Raw genomic sequence first — 23,325 nt, forward strand, 5'->3', positions numbered from 1 at the left:
ATCAATCATAATTGATCTGAACGCCGTGTTCTCCAACACACAGGACTTGCCAACTGCAGTTTATCTGGTTAACGTGGTTTGCCAGCTATTGTATTAACCTAGGGGTTTACTCAGTGCGCACCTAAGGATAACGGCTATGGGTTCCCACGTGATAAAAAAAAGTAAGAGAAAGTGTAGGACCAGTGTTTGTCGTTTTATCAAAAGCTATAGCTGGTGGTAATGGTGTAACTTAAAGCCTTTAAACCGTACAACAAAGTAAGTGTTGTGGTTCGATCGCTCTATATAGCAGAGACAATTATTGCACTTCAACTAATCGACCCGATACTACTACTGAATTTTTTTAAAAATACTTTACTTTATTTCTTTACCTTAAAATATTATTTATACTACATATACACTCATACATACATATATATATATATATATATATAATATACTTAAATAATTTTCCATAAAAATATTTTGCATGTACATAAATTAATTTAAAGTAAATATTTAAAAATAATTAATATCCATGCATGAAAATATCATAACATAAAAATTAAATAATATTCTCTCATCAAATCCATGCATACATAAATCTCATGCATACGTCAAAATCCTCAAATCCCTAAAAATAATTAATATTTATGTGCAGAATAAAAATAATAGCCTATTAAAAATCCCTTAATAAATATCGTATCATAAGATTGAGATGGTCACGGGCAAGCTAACAGCACTAAATACTCAGACGTTATCACTGCCAGTAGGGACCACATCCTCATTTATAAACTCATGTTCACATGCACCATTTAAATCTAGTGAGTCTAGAGGCTCAACACGTTCTATCCATATATAACAACATGAAACCACATGCAAACACATATAATATAAAATATCATACATATAACTTATACATGCATGGTTTTAAAAAACATTGCATACTGCTGCATCTTAAACATCATCATCATCATAAACATTATCATCGTAACTATATACTTAATACTTATCAAATATGACATGTCTTAAATTCTTTAAACATTATAGGTTGTATCCATGGTGGCCTTAAACTTTAACGATTGATCAATCATAAAAACCAACATACGTGGTGGTGAGGTCTCCACCTCTATGCTGTCACTTCACCAATACTCAATGCTGGACATAAGCTCATTATAACATAAACATTATCAAGAAGGTCATCGGGCCCAGGTATCCCGGCCTCCAACCACATCACTTTTCACCTTCACTTCAACTTTCTTAAAAACTTAATTTTCTTAACATGCCCTTAAACTTCACATTAAAAAAAAATTCTTAGATGCATGCACTTAAAAATTCTTCATAATTTCTTTATTTCATGAAAATTGGCCCATAAATATATATTTAATTTATTTTCTTAAAAATCATACTTATATATAATAAAAATACATGCATGAATTAAATATATATTTAATTTATTTTCTTAAAAATCATACTTATATATATAATAAAAATACATGCATGAATTAAATATATATTTACGGACTATTTATTTTCTCCAATGACGTGTTCGAGCTGCTGACCTCTTAACTTAAGCCCATAAATTTCTAGACTAAACCAATAACATCTTAACCCATTATAATTATCCTATTAATCACTTAGACTGGCCATTAACTTAAATTTAGCCCATTAAATTATTCTAGCCCATTAATAACTTAAACTCATTAACACTTAGTCTGACCCATTAATAACTTAAAGTAGCTCATTAACTTAAACTAGCTAGCCCGTTAACACTTAATCTAGCCCATTAATAACTTAACCCAACATAACTCGGCCCGATAATTCACATGGACCAATAGGCCCATGACAAACTAATGAGCTCACTTAAATCATTAATCTAAGCCCAATTATGCAACATAACCAATCAAACCCATGGTCCATTAATTAATCACTTAAACAACTAATTAAATTACCCGAGCCCGAAATAAAATAACCAGAACTTGTGCCCATATATATTGACCCTCAAACATCCTAACCCAACCCGGAAACACCTTGCCCGAGCACCCTGACCCAGCTGCCCAACCTGCCCAAAATCTTGAACCCAGATTCAAGTTTGAATTAAGAAAACAAGATCAAGACTCTTTTTGGAGATAAGGATTGTTCACGCTTAAATAGAAGAAGAGCGTAGAGATTCAGACGGCTTGGTGAGAAACGATAGAGAGCGCAAAAAAAGAGAGATCAAGCCATAGATGAGAATTTGAGCGTACAAAATAAAAGAGAGAGACGAGAGAGCTTAAGTGTAGAAGACAAGGAACTTGACTTTCTGGAGTGCTTTCACGTTGAAGAGTCCTTGTCTATTTGTTGAAGTTATTTTCTGTAGATGCCGTGAAGAGTTTGAGAGCATGTTGATTGAGGATTGAAGATCGAAGATTGAAAGCCTTTTTGCTCTCGTGTTTTGGCATCTAGGGCCAACTCTATTCTCTTGATTTTCTTGTCTACCTTCAGTAGACTTTTAGGAGTTGGTTTATTTGTTTTATTCTTTATTTTCTCAAATGTTTTGAGAAAATTGATTTTTACAATAATTAACTAGTTTTAGGGTTTGTAAAACTCTTTGATTATTTTCTAGTGAAAGTTTTGTCCTGAGGCGCTGCAAGAGTATTTTATACTCTTGCTTAAAAATCTGAGTCTGATTTATTTGGTTGCTTATCTATTTTATTCATTGCTTTCAAAAATTCTGATGCATGTTAATCAAGGTGTTATTGAAGATGTTGTCAACACCTTGTGACAACACCTGAATCTGTTTTATGTGCAACCTTTTATTACTTTAGTACTTGTGCATATTTAGTACTCTTGAGTATTTATATTGTTGGTTTGCTGTTACTATTCACGTTTTAATATTTTCGCTGCATGTTGTGTAGGATGTTGTCAACACCTAGTGACAACATCTGATTCTGATAATTTTTATGAACCATGATTTCCTTACAAACTCTGAAGCAAAATACAAACTTCAAAGTGGTAGAATAATAAATAATAATGCAAAAAGTTAATAAATTAAGATGGAATTAAATAGTAACTGTGATGATTCTATATATGCAAAGAAATGAAGAATAATTTGATTAAATTTCAAGGAACAGGAAAAAGGTGAGATATTACCATTTACCTCGCTTTCATATCCATCATGTAAGAGGTAAACCTTCATGATATTTTGCCTCTATTTTCTTGCTCTTGACTACTTTGCTTATGATTAGACTGGTTTGCACGTCTACATAGAAATATTTGTGCTTTCGGCTGATAGAAGCAAATGTTGTATGATGTAATGATAGATAGTTGTTGCTTTGTGAACAGAGGTAATGACAAATTATCGTGATTCCTACACACTCAAAGAAAGCAAACGGCTACAAAACGAGAAACAATAAATACAAAATTTATCTGCAGACATATTATCGAACATGTTGTAGGCATAATATATCTATTTCATTGCATTATATAACATGACAGAGAAAGATAACAATTGTATAAATCAGAAACCGGTGGTGGTGTACTGCAAAAACAAATATGGTTTCACTCCAACCCTGGACGCTACGTTAAAGTAGCGTCCAATAATTTTGAGCCCTGCGTCAAATTTGACGCAGGGGTCTTTCACTTTTTTTTTTAATTTTTTATTGTTATTTATTATTTATATAATAAATATTTTTATTAAATTAATATAAAATAATAATAATTTAAAAATAATATTTTAAATATTAATAATGATTTGTAATTAAGGTATTACTTATAAAATAATGATTTGTAATTAAGATTTTAAATATTTATTTTATTTCATCATTTAGAATAAATTTTGTTTAATTTCTTATAATATATTATTATAATAATACGAAATTAATATATTTATCATTTTAGTAATATTATTGTAATTATTATAGTATAATATTAATATAATATAAATTAAATGTAATATAATTAATTAATGCAAATGTATAAATATATATGTTTATAAATAAAAAAAGTAATATAAAAAAAGTAAAGTAAAAGGAATATTTCGATAATATTCTTTTCAGAGTAAGATTTGAAATAAGTGAGTTGGAGATGAATGTTAAATTTGGTGCAGAAATTGCACTATTTTAGAATAGAGCTGTTTTAAAATGAAGTTTTGTGTTGGAGATGATCTAACAACGTTAAAATCACAAAATTCATAGCCAAGAAGAGAAAATTCGGCTTATAAAATCACAAAATCCATAGCCAAAAAGAGAGAATCGAGGGAGGAATTCACACCGAATGGCTCATTCATTACCGTACGCAACAGAATGGTTTCTCTGCCATCTCGCTTTTCTGAAAAAATGTTTGGAAGCGAGAAATGTGATACGTGAAGCGTGAAAGCTGACAGATTTGTGAGAGAAAAGAAATCGATCGATGGCTTTTGGAGAAGAGAACAGCGAGGACGGTTGTGAGATGGAGACAGTTTTTCTTTTTACCCACGTTGTGAGAGAGTAGGAGGCAGTTTGCACTATAGTGTGATTGTGCGCAGAAAACTCATTTGGGGAATTTATTTTCCACTTTATTTAAATTTAACATCAGACCATACCAACCTACCAATTCGATTTTTAAGAAGACCTCAAACTTAATATAATATAATATATATAAAGAGATAGAAATAGACAACAGAAAGATATATATATACACACATCTATATAAAAGCTATTTTTGGTGTACTTTACTAGAATTAGCTTGAGGACACCCAACAGATGCTATAACTATTTTATGTCCGATAAATGGAACCAATTTAGTTATGATGGTCGCTCTTTTCTGGTAATCATGAGGAATCAATCCTATTCTCGTCTCTAAATTAAATGGCAGCAGAGAAACTTTTATATATGATTAATTCATGTAAATATAGAGAAGAGACACCAATATTAACAACAGTTAACAGAAAACCTTTCCCACCTAATGATTCACCATACATTTCTTTAGCTTTACTCCTACTTGAAAATCACATCAAAACAATCTCTAAATCGAATGTCCTCTAAACCATCAACTTTTTCATTAATATAATATTTATTGAAAAGGATGAAAATGTAACTTTTTTTATAAAAAAAAAAAAACATTTTATATTCTGTCTTCTGTGCTATCTATTTGCCTGTCCTCCTATATTAATTTAACCGTTTATGTTATCTACATTCATTTCCAGATTTCACATCACCGGAGATTTATGTGATGAGCACCCCACGGCCTCCGCGAGGAGAGGTACCCTTGTCGTTGATTATCTACGCCTTTGGTGGGTTGACCTTTCTCGCGCTTTTATACGCTGAAAGAATCAGCTCTTTTTCTTCCATCGCCGTTTTCAGGTTGAAGTCATGTGCTAGAAGAAATTCTGGTAACAATTCTGATGTTGCTGTGCTGTGCATTAATTCACTTGATGTTAGCGTTTTTTTTTTTTTTTGAATGACTAAAGTTCTAATGAATTGTCCTATGATGGTTTCATAGATGGGAGAGATCTAGACGTCGATGCATTGAATTATGCGGGCGATAGTGATCTGTTAGAGTTCGACGCTGAGGAGTGCAGTGTTGTGCATGGAAAATGGGTGTTCAACAGTTCGATCAAGCCGTTGTATTTCGAAAAATCATGTCCTTATCTGGATAGGCAGGTTACTTGTCTCATGAATGGAAGGCCGGATTCCGACTACAGGCACTGGCAATGGCAGCCTGATGACTGCAATCTGCCGAGGTTTTTTGGTTCTCTAATCTATATAATTGCGCGGTTAATTATACATTGAACAAAAGAGCAAAGCATTTTTTTTTGTATTGGTGCATCATATTTCTTGGTATCTGTCCTGTTTATTTTTGTCCAGGTTCAATCCTAAAATAGCACTTGAAAATCTTCAAGGTAAGAGACTAATGTTTGTGGGAGATTCTCTACAAAGAGGGCAGTGGCAATCTTTCGTTTGCCTCGTAAATTCGGTCATACCGGAGGGACAGAAATACATGAAACGAGGCCGTCTGCACACGATCTTCAAAGCCAAGGTACTTCAAACATGGCCAAAACAAGTGTCCTAAGAGGATAAGTTTTGATCCCTTGTGTGTTATAAACTGATAATTTCTTATCAATAGGCCTTAAACTTATGTATTGAACTGGTAATTTTCCTAGAAATTCAACGCGACCGTCGAGTACTATTGGGCTCCATATCTAGTCGAATCCAACACGGATTACCCTGTACTAACAGACCCGAGGAAGAGAATTGTGAGAGTTGATTCAGTAGCCAAGCATGCCAAACATTGGATAGGAGTCGACATCCTCGTGTTTAGTACCTACGTTTGGTGGCTGGGCGGACTCAAAATCAAGTCACTGTAAATTCTCTACCTGTATATGTACTTTAAGTGTTAAGCAAAATGGCCAAGATAAAGAACTTAACAAGAACTGCAAATGCTTAATGAAGCACAGATGGGAACCGTTTCCGAACGGATCAAAAGAAGGGTACGACGAATTGGACGCTCTTGTTTCATACAGACTGGGACTCCAAACATGGGCGAATTGGGTGGATTCAAACGTAGATCCTAACAAAACACGCGTCTTTTTCACAACAATGTCCCCAACTCACCACAGGTCAGTTCATTCATTTTGTATCAAGAACATAAGCTAATAAACCTGAAACTAGAATAAATGCTCTCTATAATACAGTATGCACTTTTAGGCAGCCCTGTTCTTGTTTCAGGAGTGAGGACTGGGGCGACGACCAAGGGATAAAATGCTTCAATGAGACGAGCCCCATCGGGAAGAAACGACACTGGGGAACCGGCTCAGACAAGCGGATAATGCGCGTGATGGACGATGTGATCGGGAACATGAAAGTCCCTGTGACTTTGATCAACATCACTCAGCTATCAGAATATCGAAAAGACGCGCACGTATCGATTTACACCGAGGTTGGGGGGAAGTTGCTAACAGATGAGGAAAATGCTGATCCATTGTATCATGCAGATTGCATACATTGGTGTTTGCCAGGAGTTCCAGATGTTTGGAATCAAATACTCTACGCACATTTGTTGTAGCAGAAGAAAATTTTATTAAAACAAAGAAAGTAAACCAAAAAAAATTTAAAAAAAAAAACAGAGAATCATGTAACTTAATGAGCTTTTTCATCGTAATGTACGAACAAAAAATTACTTTTGTTTTAAAAAGAGATACTTGGTTATAAGTTTAATGCACGAAAAATGAAAAATAATGAGAAATAATCTGGTCAGTTTAAACTTTAAATTAACAAAATCAGAGATGAAAATAAAGCATATATATCAAAATTTATAAGTCAGGTTATTTTTTCATTTTATAAGTTTTACATTAAGTCATTCAAATGATTTGAACCACTCTAAAAAAAATGATTTGAACCAAAAAATTGTGAGTTTTGTCATGCAGTTATCTTGAATGAAATAATAATTCTCTATAATACTTTTTTTTTAAAAAAAACTAAAAGAGCCAAAATATGGATTTTTCTTCTATTTCTAGTTTTATAAAAATATTCCATCTGTCTCATTCCTATAGCCTACATTTTATTTTTCATCCTCTCAAATTCATAGTCTAGTTTTTATATTTAATGTTATCTCTTTTACTCTTTTACCAATTTACTCTATTAAATTAATATAATTAACTATTTTTTAAGACAAAAAATCCTATTAAACGGTCTCAAGAGTCTTTTTTTTTTACACAAATATGGGTTATTCATTAAAAAATATTATATTTTATGCCAAAAGTATTACTTATTATTATAAATATGAGTAGGATTGACCCGTCTCACGGATGAGACCGTCTCACGGATGAGACCGTCTCACAAAAGTGTTACCTTTTTTTAATCTAATTAAAACTTGACAAAAACTCTTATGAGACGGTCTCAAGTGTTATTTTTTTAGACGGATCTCTTATATGGGTTATCCATTAAAAAATATTATATTTTATGTCAAAAGTATTACTTATAATTATAAATATAGGTAGGGTTGATCCGTCTCACGGATGAGACCGTTTCACAGGAGTGTTACTCTTAAAATTTTATTAAATAAGAGAAAAATCGAAAATACGTTTCTAAAATTTACTTTCCCAAACAATTTCTTAATCTTACCATCTAATAAAGTTTCAACTCTATATAAAAACTGATTTGGTAAATTTATATGTGTAGATTAAAATACCCCTCAATTTTATTGACTGATAAAAACAATTATCGTAATATCCATGATCCATTCTAAATCTAATTTCTCATCCCAATACTCATGTTCTCCCACTAACCCTTATTTTTTATACATTATATTTCACACACAATGTGTGTACCTCGATAGTTAATTTGTATGAAAACACACACTTGTCCTTCACAATAAGACGAAGAGAATAACATTTGAAAAATACGTAACTCTTTATTTAAAATCAAGCGTTAAACCTCAATGAAAATTAGTCTAAAGCAATATCACGAAGTTCGACTTAATCCATATTTATTGTAAAAACTAATTTTTTTATATATAATAATATATTTTTCATAGACCGCATCGAATTAAAAATTAAATTGATTGGTGAAACTATTCAACTATTTTATGTTTTTTTTTTTTTGGAAACTGCAATTTACCAAATAAAAAATTATTTACCGGATTAATCCGTGTTGAACGGTACTAGACACTAGACTAGTAGTTAGTATATATACACAAGAAATGGAAGAATTAGGGCACAATCAATTAATCCCAAAGTAAAAGAGGCAGTACACCAAGAGATAGCAAGTGATCGTCACCCGATTCCTGAATTGGGATTTAGGGTTCCTTTTTCCCGAATCGCGTTCAGGTATTGGAATCTCGATGTATTTTCATGTTTGTATGCTCCTGCTCTATATATCTAGCTATTTTTCTTGAATCGTGTGATCTTGAAAATGTCAAAGCTGCAATTTTTCATGATTCGTTTTTGTTTTCAGATTTGAAGAATGGCTGGGGGTGGAAATTTCGTTCACAGAGTCATATCATATGTGGCAAATGAGCTCATTGTCAATGGACTCGCCAACAAGTACGTTGCTTTTAGACGAAAATATTTTACCTTGGTGGTTTTTGTCGCTCTTTTCTTTTGATCTTTGATTGTGAAAATGAGGAGATGCAATTTTCTGTAGCAAATCGAATTATGTAGTTTTCCTGAGCAGTGTTTGCCGATGATGACTTCCGTAGGCTTGTAATGATTTCCGTGATACTAATGACAGCTGTCTGTCGTTAAATTTTATCTGTCTGAGGCTCGTTCTTGTGTTTATGCATATATTTTAAGTGTTTCTAAAAAATTGTTTAACTGGATAAAATGAATGACAAAGATCCTTGCATCTTGGGATGTCATTGATATTCGAGTGAATGATTGTTCTGAAGTTTCCTATCCTACTTCTCCCCAGTCTTAGTTTCCAGAGGTTTGCGGTGAGGACTTCAAGGCGGGTAGAGGAATTTTCCGATATTGGTATTATTCTTATGTTGCTTTTGATTGAATTTTTTGGCTTTCCATGGCTGATTCCTCTGTTACCAAACTCTGTTTTGCTTCGTGCAGCTGCTCAAAAGAAGAAAGAACTAGCTGAGCAAATGAAGGACGTAACAAAGAACTTTGAGGTATGGTGTTCCGTGTTCAGAGTATAATGGTTGTTTTTTCGCCCGATGTTTACGTAGAACTTATGTGTTAAATGTTTGATGGACGATCCCTTTTACCTTTGTGCAGTCATTTAAGAACCAGTGATGCATGTGGATGTTCCTCTACCGGCACAACAGTAGAAGGAGCAGTACTTTGCTATGTAGTATATGTTCAAGGTGTATGATTCTCCCACCGAATCTGCTTTGAAGAGGGGTGTGTGTTGCTGTAGCATACAATTATTCCAGTTAAAATAAATCGATCTCGAAGATCGAACTGTCTTGTCAAATTTTTATTGGAATGTAAATAAATAACACTTCCTATGTGGTGGTGTTTCACAGAGGTTGCTGTCGCATATTGGTTACAGTTCAAGTCATCACAAGTCTTGAATTCCAAACAGATTCTGATTTATAAACAGATTGATAAATGTACAGAAATGTTGTACGATCATTTTGATTATGTAATTTATGCTGTTTGTCGGGTAGATTTCAGATGCTACCCTGGTTGCCCACGGAAGAATTTTAAGAGATAAATCAGCATAAATACTAGTGAAAGAATGTTAGTGTTGCGTTGTTCATGATAATTATTATTTCATTATGCCATAACAGGAAAAAATCCACACCTTTGCATTTTTTTCGAGTGTACTAATTGAAAATGTTCACGTTCATTTGGCAGGTCTGATGTTACAACATTACAAAAGCAGTCGGAAGAACTATCCACCTATTCTCAACAAAAAAAACACCCGCGGACTATGCTTCATAGAAGTTGGCGTCTTCCACGAACTCAATTCTAACTCGGTTAACCCTTCTTAGAGCCACCCGCGACTGAAAACAAAATCTCTAGCCAGATCATACACCTTTCGCATGGTTTTGCACCAAAGCCAATATATTCTGTATGGTTGGCTACGGGACAGCTGCTTGGAGTTTCCAGCTCAGTGACTACCAGCAAGTTGTGGTTTAAAGGCCAGTTCCTGGTAATCAATCTTGAGCCCTATTTTTTATCACATAAGAATAAGATAATAATTTGAACTTCGGTAGTTTGGTTTGATATTGTCACATACATTCACTTTTCAACTTTTCGAGTAAGGCATGTTCTTAGCTTTAAATAATGAAAAACCATATCAAGATAGATTTCCTAAATATATTCAGATTCGTGGCTCGGTTCCATTCTGGATCCTACTTTGTGAAAGAAAACTAAGATGCAAATACATATATACCTTCTTTCAGGTTGAGAAACTAGTAAATGGCTGGTGTAAAGATTAGTTGAGCGACTCATGGGTCAATAAACTTGGGAAAGTTTGCCCTGCCAAGGAATACCAGTTGCATTTCCTCCCTCCATATCTGCAGTGGTGAAGAATAATTTGTTTGAAATTTTACGAGCTCAGACTTTTTCAAAAGGAAATAGGCTGTGGAACCAGTATAAAATTTCAAGCACATACCATGTCTCGAAATTCAAGCCTTATATGAGGGACGTTGGTCCTACGAATGTCATTACCATCTGGCCCTTGCTTGAAGTACTCCTTTCCAATCCAGTGAGACTGATGATTCAACAAGTAGAGCAGTAAGGACAGAGCATAGACTAGCAATGGCATGCAATGATGAGGGATCTTGATGCAGCAAGATATATTCTCATTGCAGATAACTATAACAAGCATTGGACAGATTAGTTAGCCTTTTGAAATTCTTTACAGTAAGTTGCTTCAGCCTGGTCTGATTTTCACAACAAATTATTACTTGAGTCAGAAATGACATCTTCACTGCACCTTCCATAAATCTATCATCAAATAGTTTACAGTTACTCGCAACTCAATCCCATCGTTCACATCAAACATGAGCTCGATTCATTCACACAATTCAACTCAAAATTTGAGGTGTGCTTTCAAAAGGTTTATAAATACAACTTATGGCACTTGGAAAAAAGCAATATAATATCTACTCAGATTGTTCTTCCTATAATCAGTGCTAAATTAAACCCCGAATAATACATACACTGAACCTAATCCTAATAATTTCTGGAAAAACTAAATACCTTCAAGGCGTGCGAAAAACCAGACTGGTAGACTGAGTTACGGGCAATCTCACATAAATCACAAGAACTTAGCTTCCATACCTGTAATATTACATCGTAAATAGTCCAAGAAATTTTTTTAACAATAAAACACAATTCAAGGGAAAACCAGATTCTATAAACTTACCGAAGCAGCAATACTATATTCTTCCACCAAGGGCTCTTTTGTTAAGTGGATTTGTAGTGGATCATCAGTTGAGAGCGATACATTAAGGCCCCGTAGGAAAAACATGGGAAACGGATTGCGATGATAGTCTAGGAACAACGAGTTGTTGCTCAAAGGAGACATAGCCAAACCAATCTGAAAAGTCATGTTAGTTCCAAACCTTAGACAACTATGGTATAACGATGACCATAGCTCACATCAACGCTTTCTTCTCCTTACCTGGGCAAGGTAGTATAAATATTGAAGAACTGGAGATTTTCTTAGATTGATCCCATGGGCAATATTATGAGCTGTGAGAAATGTTGCTGCAAGGTGGTCTATGTCACCAGCCTGATCATGTTAAAATAATAAATATCAGAATAGTGTACCCGATCCAGGTGGTTCAAAAAGAGAGAAAAGGAGCCAATGCTCACCTCTCCGGAATGGGGACGGAACTTAATAGTTGTCATACCCTTGGATTCACGTAGCTGAAATCTCCAATTAAAAGTAAAAAAAATTCGAATTCAGAATAAATGGCCCATAACATAAATGCTACATACAATGATGGCATTATGGGTTTGAAAAAATACACTCTACGCCACCATAATCACCAAATCGTACGCACACAGCAGATATAAAACAATTTATGGAATCCTTGCAAACCACAAATTATATATCCACTTCTTATATGCAAATATGAAAAGGTAACAAGTTCACAGGCAGGAATAGATCTCTTGAGGTGGTTGGTGTTTCTCCATACACCACAATGATAACCTGATAGCACCCACACAGCACATTTAGATCAATTAACGGAACCACCGCAAACCACAAATTATGTATCCACTTCATATGTGCAAATATGAAAGGGTACTGAGTTTTCTGGCTGGAGTATATCATCTCTCGAGGTGGTGTTTCTCCCTTTGCCTCCACCGAAGAGGAAAGAAAAGAAACTACCTCATCAACAAACATGAAAACTTGTATTGCCTCCACCGAAGAGGAAAGAAAAGAAACTACCACATCAACAAACATGAAAACTTGCTAATACAAGTAGAGAGGTATTAAACAATGTTTCTTCCGTTCATGAAGGTACTTTTGAGCATATAGAGCGAAAACAAGTGGTGAATTATACGCTAACCTTGTTCAGAGTGTACAGGTTAGCATAGCAGTAGTATGCATAGTACGAAAACGCAGGATTAAATATATTGGTCCATTGATCTGGAGTAGGCATGTGTTTTGTAGGTCGTCTTTCAGGCTTGCTTTCATCATCTACTAGATCCAATCCAACAACCTATAAGACAAAAGACAAAGGACTCCAGAATAAATCCAATGAGAAACTAGGAATATGATACTGATCTTGAAGATTAGAGTTACATTTGGATGAATTCAGTTGGATTTCAAAAACAATTTGAGAGATGAGTTTCAAATGATTTCATTTTCTGAGAATTTGAAATCCATCACATCAAATTAATGAATAAGTTAAAATGGAAGGAGAGGAATTTCATGGAATTTCGGAGTACCAAACATGTACGATAGAATTACCACTAGGTGTTTGTAAATTCCAACTAAGCTTAAACATATTCCAAGATGCTAGTAGCATCATATTGGAAATCCATATTCATTGCATCACAGTGACGATGTAAGATAGGGAAGACAAACCTGTTTCAAAAAAACATGCAAGTGTGGATGTGAATCCGGATCGACAGTAACCTCAAATAACGGGAGAAAGATGTTATCAAGGATGTTCTGAAATGAAGTCACAATTCCCATCGCCATGTACACATTGTATAATCTTGGAAGCTGGAAAATTAATTGTCATATTGAGAAAAGGATTACCCACAGTATGGAGAGAGAATAGGGGTCTGCTGACATGCAAGTATGAAGTGAATGCAACAGAAGGGATGAAACATGTTCTTTACCTGAATCAACCACACAACATTCTCACTGTACAGGTTATTATTTACTATCCAACTTGCCAGTTGGTCCCACTCACTCATCTTTCTGCCATATATAGATATTCTATATTCGGCCATCTGCACAAAAGTAACAAGATAAACACAAAAAAGTAATAAGTAGACCTTAAGACACGTAATGCATGACTATTCAAATTGCATAAGCACATATATTATTGTATCCTGTAATCATAAAGACCAGAGACAAACATTTTCAAAACTGTATGCTACATCGCCAGTACTTCATCTGCTTCTCGGAGAATAAATGGAATCAACGCCAAAACGATGAAAGGCATATAAAATGAGCAAGGCATCAAAGCAAGAAAGCAGTTATGTATTTAAAAATACAAGCATAAGTTAAAATGAAACCACCCATGTTTTCATTTAAAAGAAGAAAAAGAAAAAAAAACACCCATTACCACAAGTGACTCTAAGTGTTAAACCTAGCATCATTTGAGACTTACAAAAGTAAGTCAACTCTTTCCCACCATCCAAACCCAACCCACAAAAATAACAACATGCTAACTCATAAGGAATCAAGCCTTCAGTGATGGATAATCCGTCGATAGGTAATTAGAAACCCACTTGGTATTTGCTTCCAGTGAGATCTGAAAAAACTTCCTTAGTCACTTCAGCAAGGAAACGACCTGCCAGCAACAAGACAAGTTAAATCAGAAGTTGGCCAACAGAATTCTACCTATGATAGAAAAACAGAACATCCTACACATTTGAACTGGAGTAAGGACCACCATGGAACAACAAATGACTATGTTATAAATTACATGAGAAGAAAGAAGCAAGTACCTTGTATAAGATTATCCTGTTTCAGAAAAATCTCTCTCAATCTACTCTGACCGCAGGGGTTATACTTCAAATTAAATTTGTCAAAACGGTGAAAGGTGCTTTTGTCAGCATGAACATCTAATAGGTCAACATTCAAATCATACCTGTCAATTTTTATTTAAACAAAAAATCTTTAACCAAGCAATAAATAAATAGGAACGAAGGAAATGAGGTATGAACATGCTGAAAAAATTTCATTAAAAAAAACAATATCTTCCAAAAGTTATGTAACTATCTTTTCTTGGCAACCACAATCATTAAATCTGCATCCTCCTTACCCAGTTAAGTCCAAGCTCTCGAACACCTCACTCAAGGTCAGGTATGTACCATCTCGGAATATAACAACCTGAAAATGTTCAACGAAATATGCTGTTAACATGAGTATATTACACAAATATTCAACCAATGATGCTTATAAGAAATAAGATACAGTTATTTTCCTCTTTTCCTTGATCATGACAAATAAGTAAGGCAATATTATTCCTAATGTTGTGGACTGGTATTAAAATCGATAAAGGGAGACATTGATTTCATAACAAAAGCATTACCTCATCAGGCTCCTTCCTCAACTTCGACTTTATAAACCTTAAAAGATGTTTCTGATTCATGCAAGCCGAGTGATGGACGTGAGTATCAACTTTTCGGACATTATAAAAATCTCGGTGTGGTGCACTTTTTTGAGCCAGAAATTCATTTTCCGCATTAAGCATCAGATGAAGGTTGAATTTCTGGAGTCAGGTTCACTCAGGTTATCAATTGCATGAATACGAATATCGATGCTAAGCAAATTATTGAGTAATTTAGTATCAGAGGATGTATAAACCTGTTCTAAAAGAACTAGCCTATGGTGACATAATGTTCGGATATTTCCATCTGCTATAACCTTAAGAAGGTGGTGCAGGTCAGTGAAAAAGGTTGTAGCATCAGCCACATGAAAAAGTTTCTCTTTTGCTGCAGGGAGAGATATTATAAGGAAAGAGGATGAAAAATAAGGAGGAAATAAATTAATGCAGTATGGTCAATTTTTTTTTTTATCTTACAATCCTTATTGGCATAAACATGGACCACTCCATCTTCCATCTGAAAATAGTGCTGCGGACATTTGAGATGAAAGAAGTTAAAAAACTAATTGCAAATAAAATAGCAAAGACAATTTTCACAGAAAGGAACGATCGAATTTTGGATGGACAAGATCCATCACCTAAGATCGATATCGAAAACATTCATAAATATAGAAACTTACATCAGATTTTTCTTCAGGGAAATGAACAAATGGGTTCGGATTTGGCTTGGGGGTACTGGGATCAGATATAATTTCCTTCTCCCATGGTGTAACGGCTTCTCTAAATACATAACTCTTCCGCATTTCAAGGCAATCTTGAAGATTACGGTAGACCTCCACTTCATCAGCAGATGGTGTCTCTAAGATAAATCACATGGAAACAAAGTCCATAAACACAAATGCATTCAGATCAAAGCACCAATTTTTGCAAAGAAAAGTAAAATTTCATACAAGATGAAGGCGATGGATTATATATTCTAATCAAAAATAAAATAACTCTCCTATTTGTAGGTAAAACAAGAAGCCAAAGGAGCTGCACAAAACCCTCAGATATCAAAATATTAAACAATACACCATGCTTTGTAGCATCATCTTATATAAAAAGGCCCTTTCTGTCCTTCCACAATTCTTAAGCATTTTAAAAAATGTTAACTGGCAATATAATAACCTTCTTGACATTCAATTCTTACTGTAGAGAGAACAACTGGAAATGCAGACAAAGAAAACAACCAAATGCACATGCATTGAAAAAAGAGGAAATATTAAGTTAATGCAACAACGGGCGCAGGTTTTCCCTTTGAGCAACACCAATATAAACTAAGAGACATGCTTGGTTACTGAGCCAACTGATAAAATAGCATCACAAAAGAGAGGAGGACAATACCGGTGGGAGATATTCTCAATTGTACAAAAGTCTCGTGCTCTGGTATTTTCCTTAGAATATCGGCAGCTATAGGATCAGATTGAACACCATGCAAGTCGCCAGATACACTATGGGAGCGCATCATGCTAGATGTAGTCATGGGTACTACCTCAGTATTAGCGTTGATATGGACTGGTACGATCTGATATGTGCTTTCACATGCAGAGGTTAATCAAGGGATCAACAGTTACAGGACATTGAAAATCTTCAAAAGAATGTAGCAAGAATTTGCACGTGTTTGTGCTTGTGCATGCAGGAGAACAAAGTAATAACCAGAGCAAGCATTTTTCTATTTATGTATTCCACTTACTGCATTTCCATTAGTATGAATATATGACATGTCCAGCTTGGAATTATCATTCATATTATCTTCATCATCTGAACCTTCTACACTTTCAAATGCAGCAGCACTTACAGCAGGTGATTTGGGAGAAGTGGGCCGGATAAGATGTGCAACTCTTGTAGTTGAATTTACCTTGCCAGGTTTCCCTGAAACACATTGCCATTTCACCACGAAGGGATTAAAAAGTTTGAAGAAACATTTCTTTCACTTTGTTTAAATAAGCAGACTGAGTAATGTTAATGGAATGATTTAAATCGAAGGAAAATAGCCAACTGTCACGACACAATATATTTTATACTTTTGACGTCATGCTCCAATGTTTTCCAAGGACCCCCTTCTACCTTATTTAAAATTTTGTGTGTGATTCTCATCACCCACTTCCATTTATTTTCCTTTTCAGTCATTTGGTGTTTTAAAAGATGCATTGTGGGATTCCAATAGGGGCCAGAAAAACATGATTTGAGGCGAACCGCAGAAGCCAATTAATTAAGTTAATAGCATCTTCATCCACATTTTGGGGATAAATATCAGCTATAGAATCCTATTTATCAAACCAGATAAGTAGGAATAATACTTAAAAAACTCATCCCTTTGTCTTCTACTGGATGAACGTTTTTCAGCGGTGGAGCAGTTTCATTGAACTAAGATATTAACAAATATCTCAATGCTTAGGGTGGAAATATCTCAATGCTTAGGGTGGAAATATCACAATCAATAAAAAAGATTTTCTACTTCAATTAGCAAAACTAGTACAAGAATAGCAGCACACAGCTTCTCATTTGGACAACAATTCCTCCCCAACCAAATGATGAAGATGAACAAGAATCCAAACTCAAACTCGTTCCAACTCAGTCAGAAACTAAAGGAACCAACTTTGAAAAATAAGAGAAAAACGGAAAGTTAATACTACCAGTAAAAGGGGGAAAAACGAAGCTCGTGGATCAACTTGCTCCAGGAGGAAAAAAGAAGACGACTTTCGGTTTGCCAAAGTATCATAACTAGCTCATTATCAAAAAACTTTAATCGCAAAAAGAGCGCACGGAGTTCGCTTCAATTTATCATTAAGGCAAAAACAAAATCCAACAATTCGTACCTTCAGGGACCACATGAAGCCTAGGCAAACCCCCTGGAACAGCATCCACGTACAATGGACCATTCCTGATCCTATCCTCCATCTGACCTCCGCCACCACCAGAGAACGCCGTCACATCCGGCATAGACGCCGACTCCCGCCGGTCCCTCCCTTTCCGACGCGTTCGCGAGGGGTACTTCTTCAAATGCTTCACCAAGTCACCGTCCTCCTCCTCCACCACCGCGCCATCGTCTCTCTCCCTCTCTATCGCCTTCGCAAACTCCAGCAACTGGCTGAGAGTCTTCCTGTGCACATAGTACGCCGAAACCGCCACAACCGACGCCCCGAAGAACGCCGCCATTGCTAAATGCAACGAGTAAGTGTCCATCGCAGTAGAGAACACACAAGAATACGCAGATTTCTTGGTTTTCGATGGAGAATACTAACGAACAGTATAGAGATGAGCTCTGGTTGTGTAGCGTCAGACTAGACTAGAGCTCGCACTACTTATACAGAGGGACGGAGAACTGTAGGAAGAGCACCGAACAGAACTGTACATTTTATTCAATCTGTGATGATTGGATAATAAAATAATAATAATTAGGAAAAGGTCCTTATTTTTCAGGTGACCGATACGGATAATCGAATTATCTTTTGTTTTGTTGGGAGCGAGAGCTTTTGGTGCTGTGCGTACAGTGAGATTTTGGATGATTGACGCGTTCCCACCATTTTTTTAAAAATATTTTATTCGCTATCCTTAGTTAAATAATTCCACGTTTTTCTATCAATAATTACGGGAAATTTTTAGCCGTCCCATAGGTAGTGCCCGATTTGGCAGATCCAATTGCTCGGGTCATTTTGCACATCACATCATTGTGATGTGTCATAGCCCGGGGCCGTTGGATTGCCCTCCGGGCACTATCTCGAAGGACGGCATAGAATTTCTCAATAATTACATCGCCTCAACTATTTAAATTTAAATTATTTTAAGAGAATTAGAATTGATAAAAAAAAATTGAGATGATCTTAAGGTTTATTTTATTTTACAAGTTTTTTATATTGGTTATTCATTAAAAAATATTATATTTTATGTCAAAAGTATTATTTATTATTATAAATATGAATAGAATTGACTTGTCTCACGGATGAGACCATCTCACAGAAATGTTAGTAACGTGAATTATATTAAGAGTTAATTGGTAAAAAATCTTTTGTCATGTGTTTCATTATAATAATTCAGTTTTTTTAAGAATATTTTTTTGCACTTCTTGATTCATAAAAAAATTGTATATACCCTCTGGGCTCAAAAATCATATTCGAAGATAAAAATAGGTATACAAAATTGAAAATCAAGTATAAATATATGAAATTTCAATACTAACTGTTTCAAATTTGGAATAAAAATAAGTTTTTTTGGACCATCTTCAACCACAAATATCATTTTGATGCAAGTTTTGAATGTGCAATTTTTGCACCAAATACAACATTCATCACCAACTCATTTACACCAAATCTTACATCAAAAAAAATATTCTAAAAATATTCTTTTTATTTCACATATATTAATTACTTTTATTCAACATATTTTTACAAATTATATAATTAATATTGTTTTTATAAAAAAAAATATTTTATCGTTAATAAATAATTTTACAAATTATATAATTAATATTTTTATATAAATTAATTTATAGATAATACAAATTAATATATGAAAATTATTAAAATTGATAAATATGGGTACGACTTCAAACATAAGACGACCACAAAATGGATACAACTTCAAACATAACACGAATACAAAAGGGATACAACATCAAATATAACACATACAAATTATAAACATAATACAAATATAATTTCAAACATAATACTTAGACCGTTCGAGTACAACATCAAACATTTGAACTATTATATTCATCCTACAAATGATCAATTAAAGCATTCCGCAGAGCGAAGTGAGCATCTTTGTCTTTTATTTTTTTATATCGACTGAGAAATTCTTGGAACTTTATATTCTCATCGACAATCATCTCTACTTCTGGAACATGTGTTTCTCTCGCATCTTGAATGGGTGCACTGAGGTCGCGTTCATCGTCGATAATCATGTTGTGCATTATGATACATGATGTCATTATGTCATGTAAATGACGTTTCTTCCAACCACGTGCTGGGGATGCCACGAAAGAAAATCGTGATTGAAGAACTCCAAATGCACGCTCAACGTCTTTTCTGCAGGATTTTTGCTTCATTGCGAAATATTTCTTTTTTGGTCCGCGTGGATCATGAATGCTTTGCACAATAGTTGACCATTTCGGATAAATACAATCAGCTAATTAATATCCCATATCATATTCTTTTCCTCCAATTTTGTAATAAGCAGTATGAGCAATACATTGTGCAAGTTTGGAGAATAAACCAGCCGTCTTCAACACATTTATAACATTATTGGTTCCGGGCATCCCAAAATATGCATGCCATATCCAAAGATCATAATTGGCTACTGCTTCTAAAATGATAGTCGGAGAACCACTACAACCTGCATATTGGCCTTCCCAAGCCGTTGGGCAATTTTTCCACTTCCAGTGCATACAGTCAAGACTTCCCAGCATCCCTGGGAAACTTCGTTGTTCACATATATAGAGTAGTATGGCAACATCATCTGAAGTAGGTGATCTCAAGTATTGTTCTGCAAAAACTTCTGCTATAGCCCGATAAAACTGTTGCATACACTTAATTGCAGTAGATTCTCCAATTTTGATATATTCATCAGTGGCATCCGCGGGTAAAGAATATGCTAGCATTTTCAATGTGGCTGTTTTTTTTTACATAGTCGATAGACCGAGGCGCCCCACACCATCATTTCGTTGTCATGATTCTTTACACCATCAACGATACAAAGGAACATATTTTGAGACATTCAAAATCGTCTTCGAAACATTGTTTCATTATATGTTGGATTTTCAGCAAAGTAATCATTGAACAGATTACAATCGACGATTTCCCGATCACGATGGATGACTACGTGACCTGGAATCGAACCTCCATGTGTGGCTCCTTGCTCTTGTTGGACGATGTATGGAGCAACCAACTCTTGCTCTTGAGCTATGACATTTAAAACTGCTTTTCTTTTATTTGTAAAATTCTCAACAACATTCATCCAATCGTTCTGTGTTTCATCTTCTTTGCCCGACAATGAAGATGAGCTAGAAGACGATACATTTGAATTGGATTAAGAATTCATTTTTAAGATAATGAGAAGGTAAAATGAGTGGTGTGAGAAAATATGATAATTCGATCACATTATATAATAGTTTTTAAGAATATAACCGTTGGATGGATTACACTCGGATCAAAATCATGACCGTTGGTATAGATTTCAGATCTATATCACAACCGTTGGATGGATTACACTCGGATCAAGATCGTGACCCTTGGTATAGATTTCAGATCTATATCACAACCATTCAAATCTATATCACCACTGTTGGATGGATTACACTCGGATCAAGTCGTGACCATTGGTATATATTTCAAATCTATATCACAACCATTGGATGGATTACACTCGGATCAATATTGTGACCCTTGGTATAGATTTCAGATCTATATCACAACCGTTGGATGAATTACACTTGGATCAAGATCGTGACTGTTGGTATAGATTTCAGATCTATATCACAACCGTTGGATTAGATTCCATCTGATTGTATTTTCGGTATAAATAACCTACAGCAAGATCATTATCATTACACCTACAAAATTCAATATTATCATCTCTTTCAAACAAGATAATGACATCCAATACTAGAACTGCTTCTTACACCATTGAAGAAGATAGGATTCTATGTCATATGTATCTTGATATAACACAAAATCCTATCATAGGTATCAATCAATCAAAAGATCAGTTCTGTAACCGTGTTGAAGAAGCTTACAACAGCAGCAAACCAAACAGCCTACAAGCAAGTAACAAAATATCACTGCAGTGTCGCATGAAAACTATACTTCGTCAAGTTGGAAGATTGAGGGAATGCATTCGTCAAATTGAAATTGTAGTACCTAAAAATCCAATCTACTAATATGATATATTAAATTAAATAAAGTTATTATTATTATTTTTAAGTTTAATTGATTTAAATTCTTTATTTGCATTATGTGTTAATAGAATATTATTTATTTATTCAAATTATTTTATTGTGCAACTTATTTATTTTTTAAAAATATTTTAAAGGTATAAGCTTGCTTATTTAAATGATTTTAATTTTAATTGTTTAGTTTATTCATTTAAATAATTTTAATTTTTTAGCTTAATTATTTAAATACTTTTGATTGTCCAACTTATTCATTTTAAATAAATTGTGTTTAGCTATTTGTTATTTTAAAATAGTTTAAATGCCTAGATTATTTATTTCAAAGCTTTTATCTATCCAAATCATTTTTAAGACTTTTTTTTTATTTTCCGCTCGTGTATTTATTTAAATGGCTTTTAATCATTCGTCTAGTTTGTTTAAATAATTTTAATCGCTTTGTTTATTATTTAAATATTTCACTTATTGTTGTGACATCAAAATATTTAAAGTGTTGATTTTAATTGCTTGGATTTAATTGTTTAAGTTTCCTTTAAAGTTTAAGTTCTCAAATACAAGTTATTTATTATTGAGATTTTTGAGTCAGTAACTTCCGGTTCCGGTGTTCGGCGATGGTGGATTTCGGCGGTAAGTTCCCAAGATTTTATTTTAAAAAGTTAAGTTGGGAGTTAGGGGTGTAAACGAACCGAATCGAGCCGAATAATGGTAAAATTTTAAGGCTCGAATTCGGCTCGATAAGAGTATATTCGAGTTCGAGCTCGATTCGAAGTTCGATAATTTCAAATATTTTGGCTCGAGCTTGGCTCGAAATGAAGTTCGAGTTCGAGTTCGGTTCAAAATATTCGAACTTATTCGTGAACTATTCGGATATTATGGTTCGAAAAGCTCGAAATGTATATATTTATTATATAATTATATTAATTAAATATTAAGGCTCGCGAACTATCGAACAGAGTAATTTCGGATCGAGCTCGGCTCGAAAAAAAGTTCGAACATGTTCGAATTTGGTTCGAGTTTGATAAGCTCGAATACGAATCAAATATTTATCGAGTGGGCTCGTAAAGCTCACGAACAGGTTCAGTTCGTTTGCATTCCTAGGAGGAATGAGGAAATTAGGTGAGAGTTTGAAAGTTAGAAGATTCCGGGTATCAGAAATCATTTTTTTTATATCGCAATATTGGGCTTATTCTTTAACTTTTTCAAAAGTTAGAATTTTCTTAAACTTGGATTAGTAAAACCCAATATAATATTTTTAATTTGGG

At 34.3% G+C, this 23,325-nt stretch overlaps 4 protein-coding genes across 6 annotated transcripts; 2 read left to right on the forward strand and 2 right to left on the reverse strand.

The window, feature by feature from the left end:
- The first annotated feature begins 5,166 nt into the window (after window positions 1–5,166).
- Window positions 5,167–6,999, forward strand: LOC140893175 (protein trichome birefringence-like 3). Of its 2 annotated transcripts, none has more exons than XM_073302241.1 (6): window positions 5,167–5,348; window positions 5,444–5,677; window positions 5,802–5,973; window positions 6,098–6,297; window positions 6,392–6,553; window positions 6,663–6,999. In XM_073302241.1, exons 1-6 carry the CDS (start codon window positions 5,167–5,169, stop codon window positions 6,997–6,999), a joined length of 1,287 nt encoding a protein of 428 aa, XP_073158342.1. The 2 variants fall into 2 exon arrangements, with proteins under 2 accessions (XP_073158342.1, XP_073158341.1); XM_073302240.1 differs by having other exon boundaries at window positions 5,167–5,336; window positions 5,429–5,677.
- Window positions 7,000–8,619: 1,620 nt separating this feature from the next.
- LOC140886817 (uncharacterized) lies at window positions 8,620–10,018 on the forward strand. The gene is made up of 5 exons (XM_073293684.1): window positions 8,620–8,761; window positions 8,889–8,977; window positions 9,345–9,406; window positions 9,494–9,552; window positions 9,659–10,018. Exons 2-5 carry the CDS (start codon window positions 8,898–8,900, stop codon window positions 9,674–9,676), a joined length of 219 nt encoding a protein of 72 aa, XP_073149785.1. The 5' UTR covers window positions 8,620–8,761; window positions 8,889–8,897; the 3' UTR covers window positions 9,677–10,018.
- Window positions 10,019–10,203: 185 nt separating this feature from the next.
- Window positions 10,204–18,540, reverse strand: LOC140886816 (AMP deaminase-like). Of its 2 annotated transcripts, none has more exons than XM_073293683.1 (20): window positions 17,994–18,540; window positions 16,868–17,046; window positions 16,519–16,699; window positions 15,816–15,994; window positions 15,613–15,664; window positions 15,396–15,523; window positions 15,121–15,300; window positions 14,851–14,918; window positions 14,534–14,676; window positions 14,315–14,376; window positions 13,697–13,810; window positions 13,437–13,577; window positions 12,916–13,068; window positions 12,215–12,268; window positions 12,021–12,131; window positions 11,763–11,936; window positions 11,597–11,677; window positions 11,007–11,105; window positions 10,785–10,908; window positions 10,204–10,550 (listed from the first exon to the last, which is right to left on the reverse strand). In XM_073293683.1, exons 1-19 carry the CDS (start codon window positions 18,358–18,360, stop codon window positions 10,840–10,842), a joined length of 2,535 nt encoding a protein of 844 aa, XP_073149784.1. In that variant the 5' UTR covers window positions 18,361–18,540; the 3' UTR covers window positions 10,204–10,550; window positions 10,785–10,839. The 2 variants fall into 2 exon arrangements, with proteins under 2 accessions (XP_073149784.1, XP_073149783.1); XM_073293682.1 differs by having other exon boundaries at window positions 10,204–10,558.
- A 1,768-nt stretch (window positions 18,541–20,308) lies between these two features.
- Window positions 20,309–20,776, reverse strand: LOC140889571 (uncharacterized). The gene has a single exon (XM_073297286.1). The coding sequence runs from the start codon at window positions 20,774–20,776 to the stop codon at window positions 20,309–20,311; it is 468 nt and encodes a 155-aa protein (XP_073153387.1).
- Between the last annotated feature and the right edge of the window lie 2,549 nt (window positions 20,777–23,325).

Source organism: Henckelia pumila, chromosome 3, assembly GCF_033568475.1.
Source record: "Henckelia pumila isolate YLH828 chromosome 3, ASM3356847v2, whole genome shotgun sequence".
NCBI classification, from domain to species: Eukaryota; Viridiplantae; Streptophyta; class Magnoliopsida; order Lamiales; family Gesneriaceae; genus Henckelia; species Henckelia pumila.

What these genes read in the sequence shown, in the direction of transcription:
- LOC140889571 (XM_073297286.1), bottom strand. Translation starts at nt 20,776, where the DNA reads ATGCTAGCATATTCTTTACCCGCGGATGCCACTGATGAATATATCAAA.
- LOC140893175 (XM_073302240.1), top strand. Translation starts at nt 5,167, where the DNA reads ATGAGCACCCCACGGCCTCCGCGAGGAGAGGTACCCTTGTCGTTGATT. An exon ending in GATGACTGCAATCTGCCGAG is followed by an intron (nt 5,678 to 5,801) that starts GTTTTTTGGTTC and finishes ATTTTTGTCCAG; the next exon opens with GTTCAATCCTAAAATAGCAC. An exon ending in ACACGATCTTCAAAGCCAAG is followed by an intron (nt 5,974 to 6,097) that starts GTACTTCAAACA and finishes TAATTTTCCTAG; the next exon opens with AAATTCAACGCGACCGTCGA.
- LOC140886816 (XM_073293683.1), bottom strand. Translation starts at nt 18,360, where the DNA reads ATGGACACTTACTCGTTGCATTTAGCAATGGCGGCGTTCTTCGGGGCG. An exon ending in TGTTTATGCCAATAAGGATT is followed by an intron (nt 15,524 to 15,612) that starts GTAAGATAAAAA and finishes CTCTCCCTGCAG; the next exon opens with CAAAAGAGAAACTTTTTCAT. An exon ending in TCACTGGAAGCAAATACCAA is followed by an intron (nt 13,811 to 14,314) that starts GTGGGTTTCTAA and finishes ACTTTTGTGCAG; the next exon opens with ATGGCCGAATATAGAATATC.
- LOC140886817 (XM_073293684.1), top strand. Translation starts at nt 8,898, where the DNA reads ATGGCTGGGGGTGGAAATTTCGTTCACAGAGTCATATCATATGTGGCA. An exon ending in GTCAATGGACTCGCCAACAA is followed by an intron (nt 8,978 to 9,344) that starts GTACGTTGCTTT and finishes ACTTCTCCCCAG; the next exon opens with TCTTAGTTTCCAGAGGTTTG. An exon ending in AGAGGAATTTTCCGATATTG is followed by an intron (nt 9,407 to 9,493) that starts GTATTATTCTTA and finishes TGCTTCGTGCAG; the next exon opens with CTGCTCAAAAGAAGAAAGAA.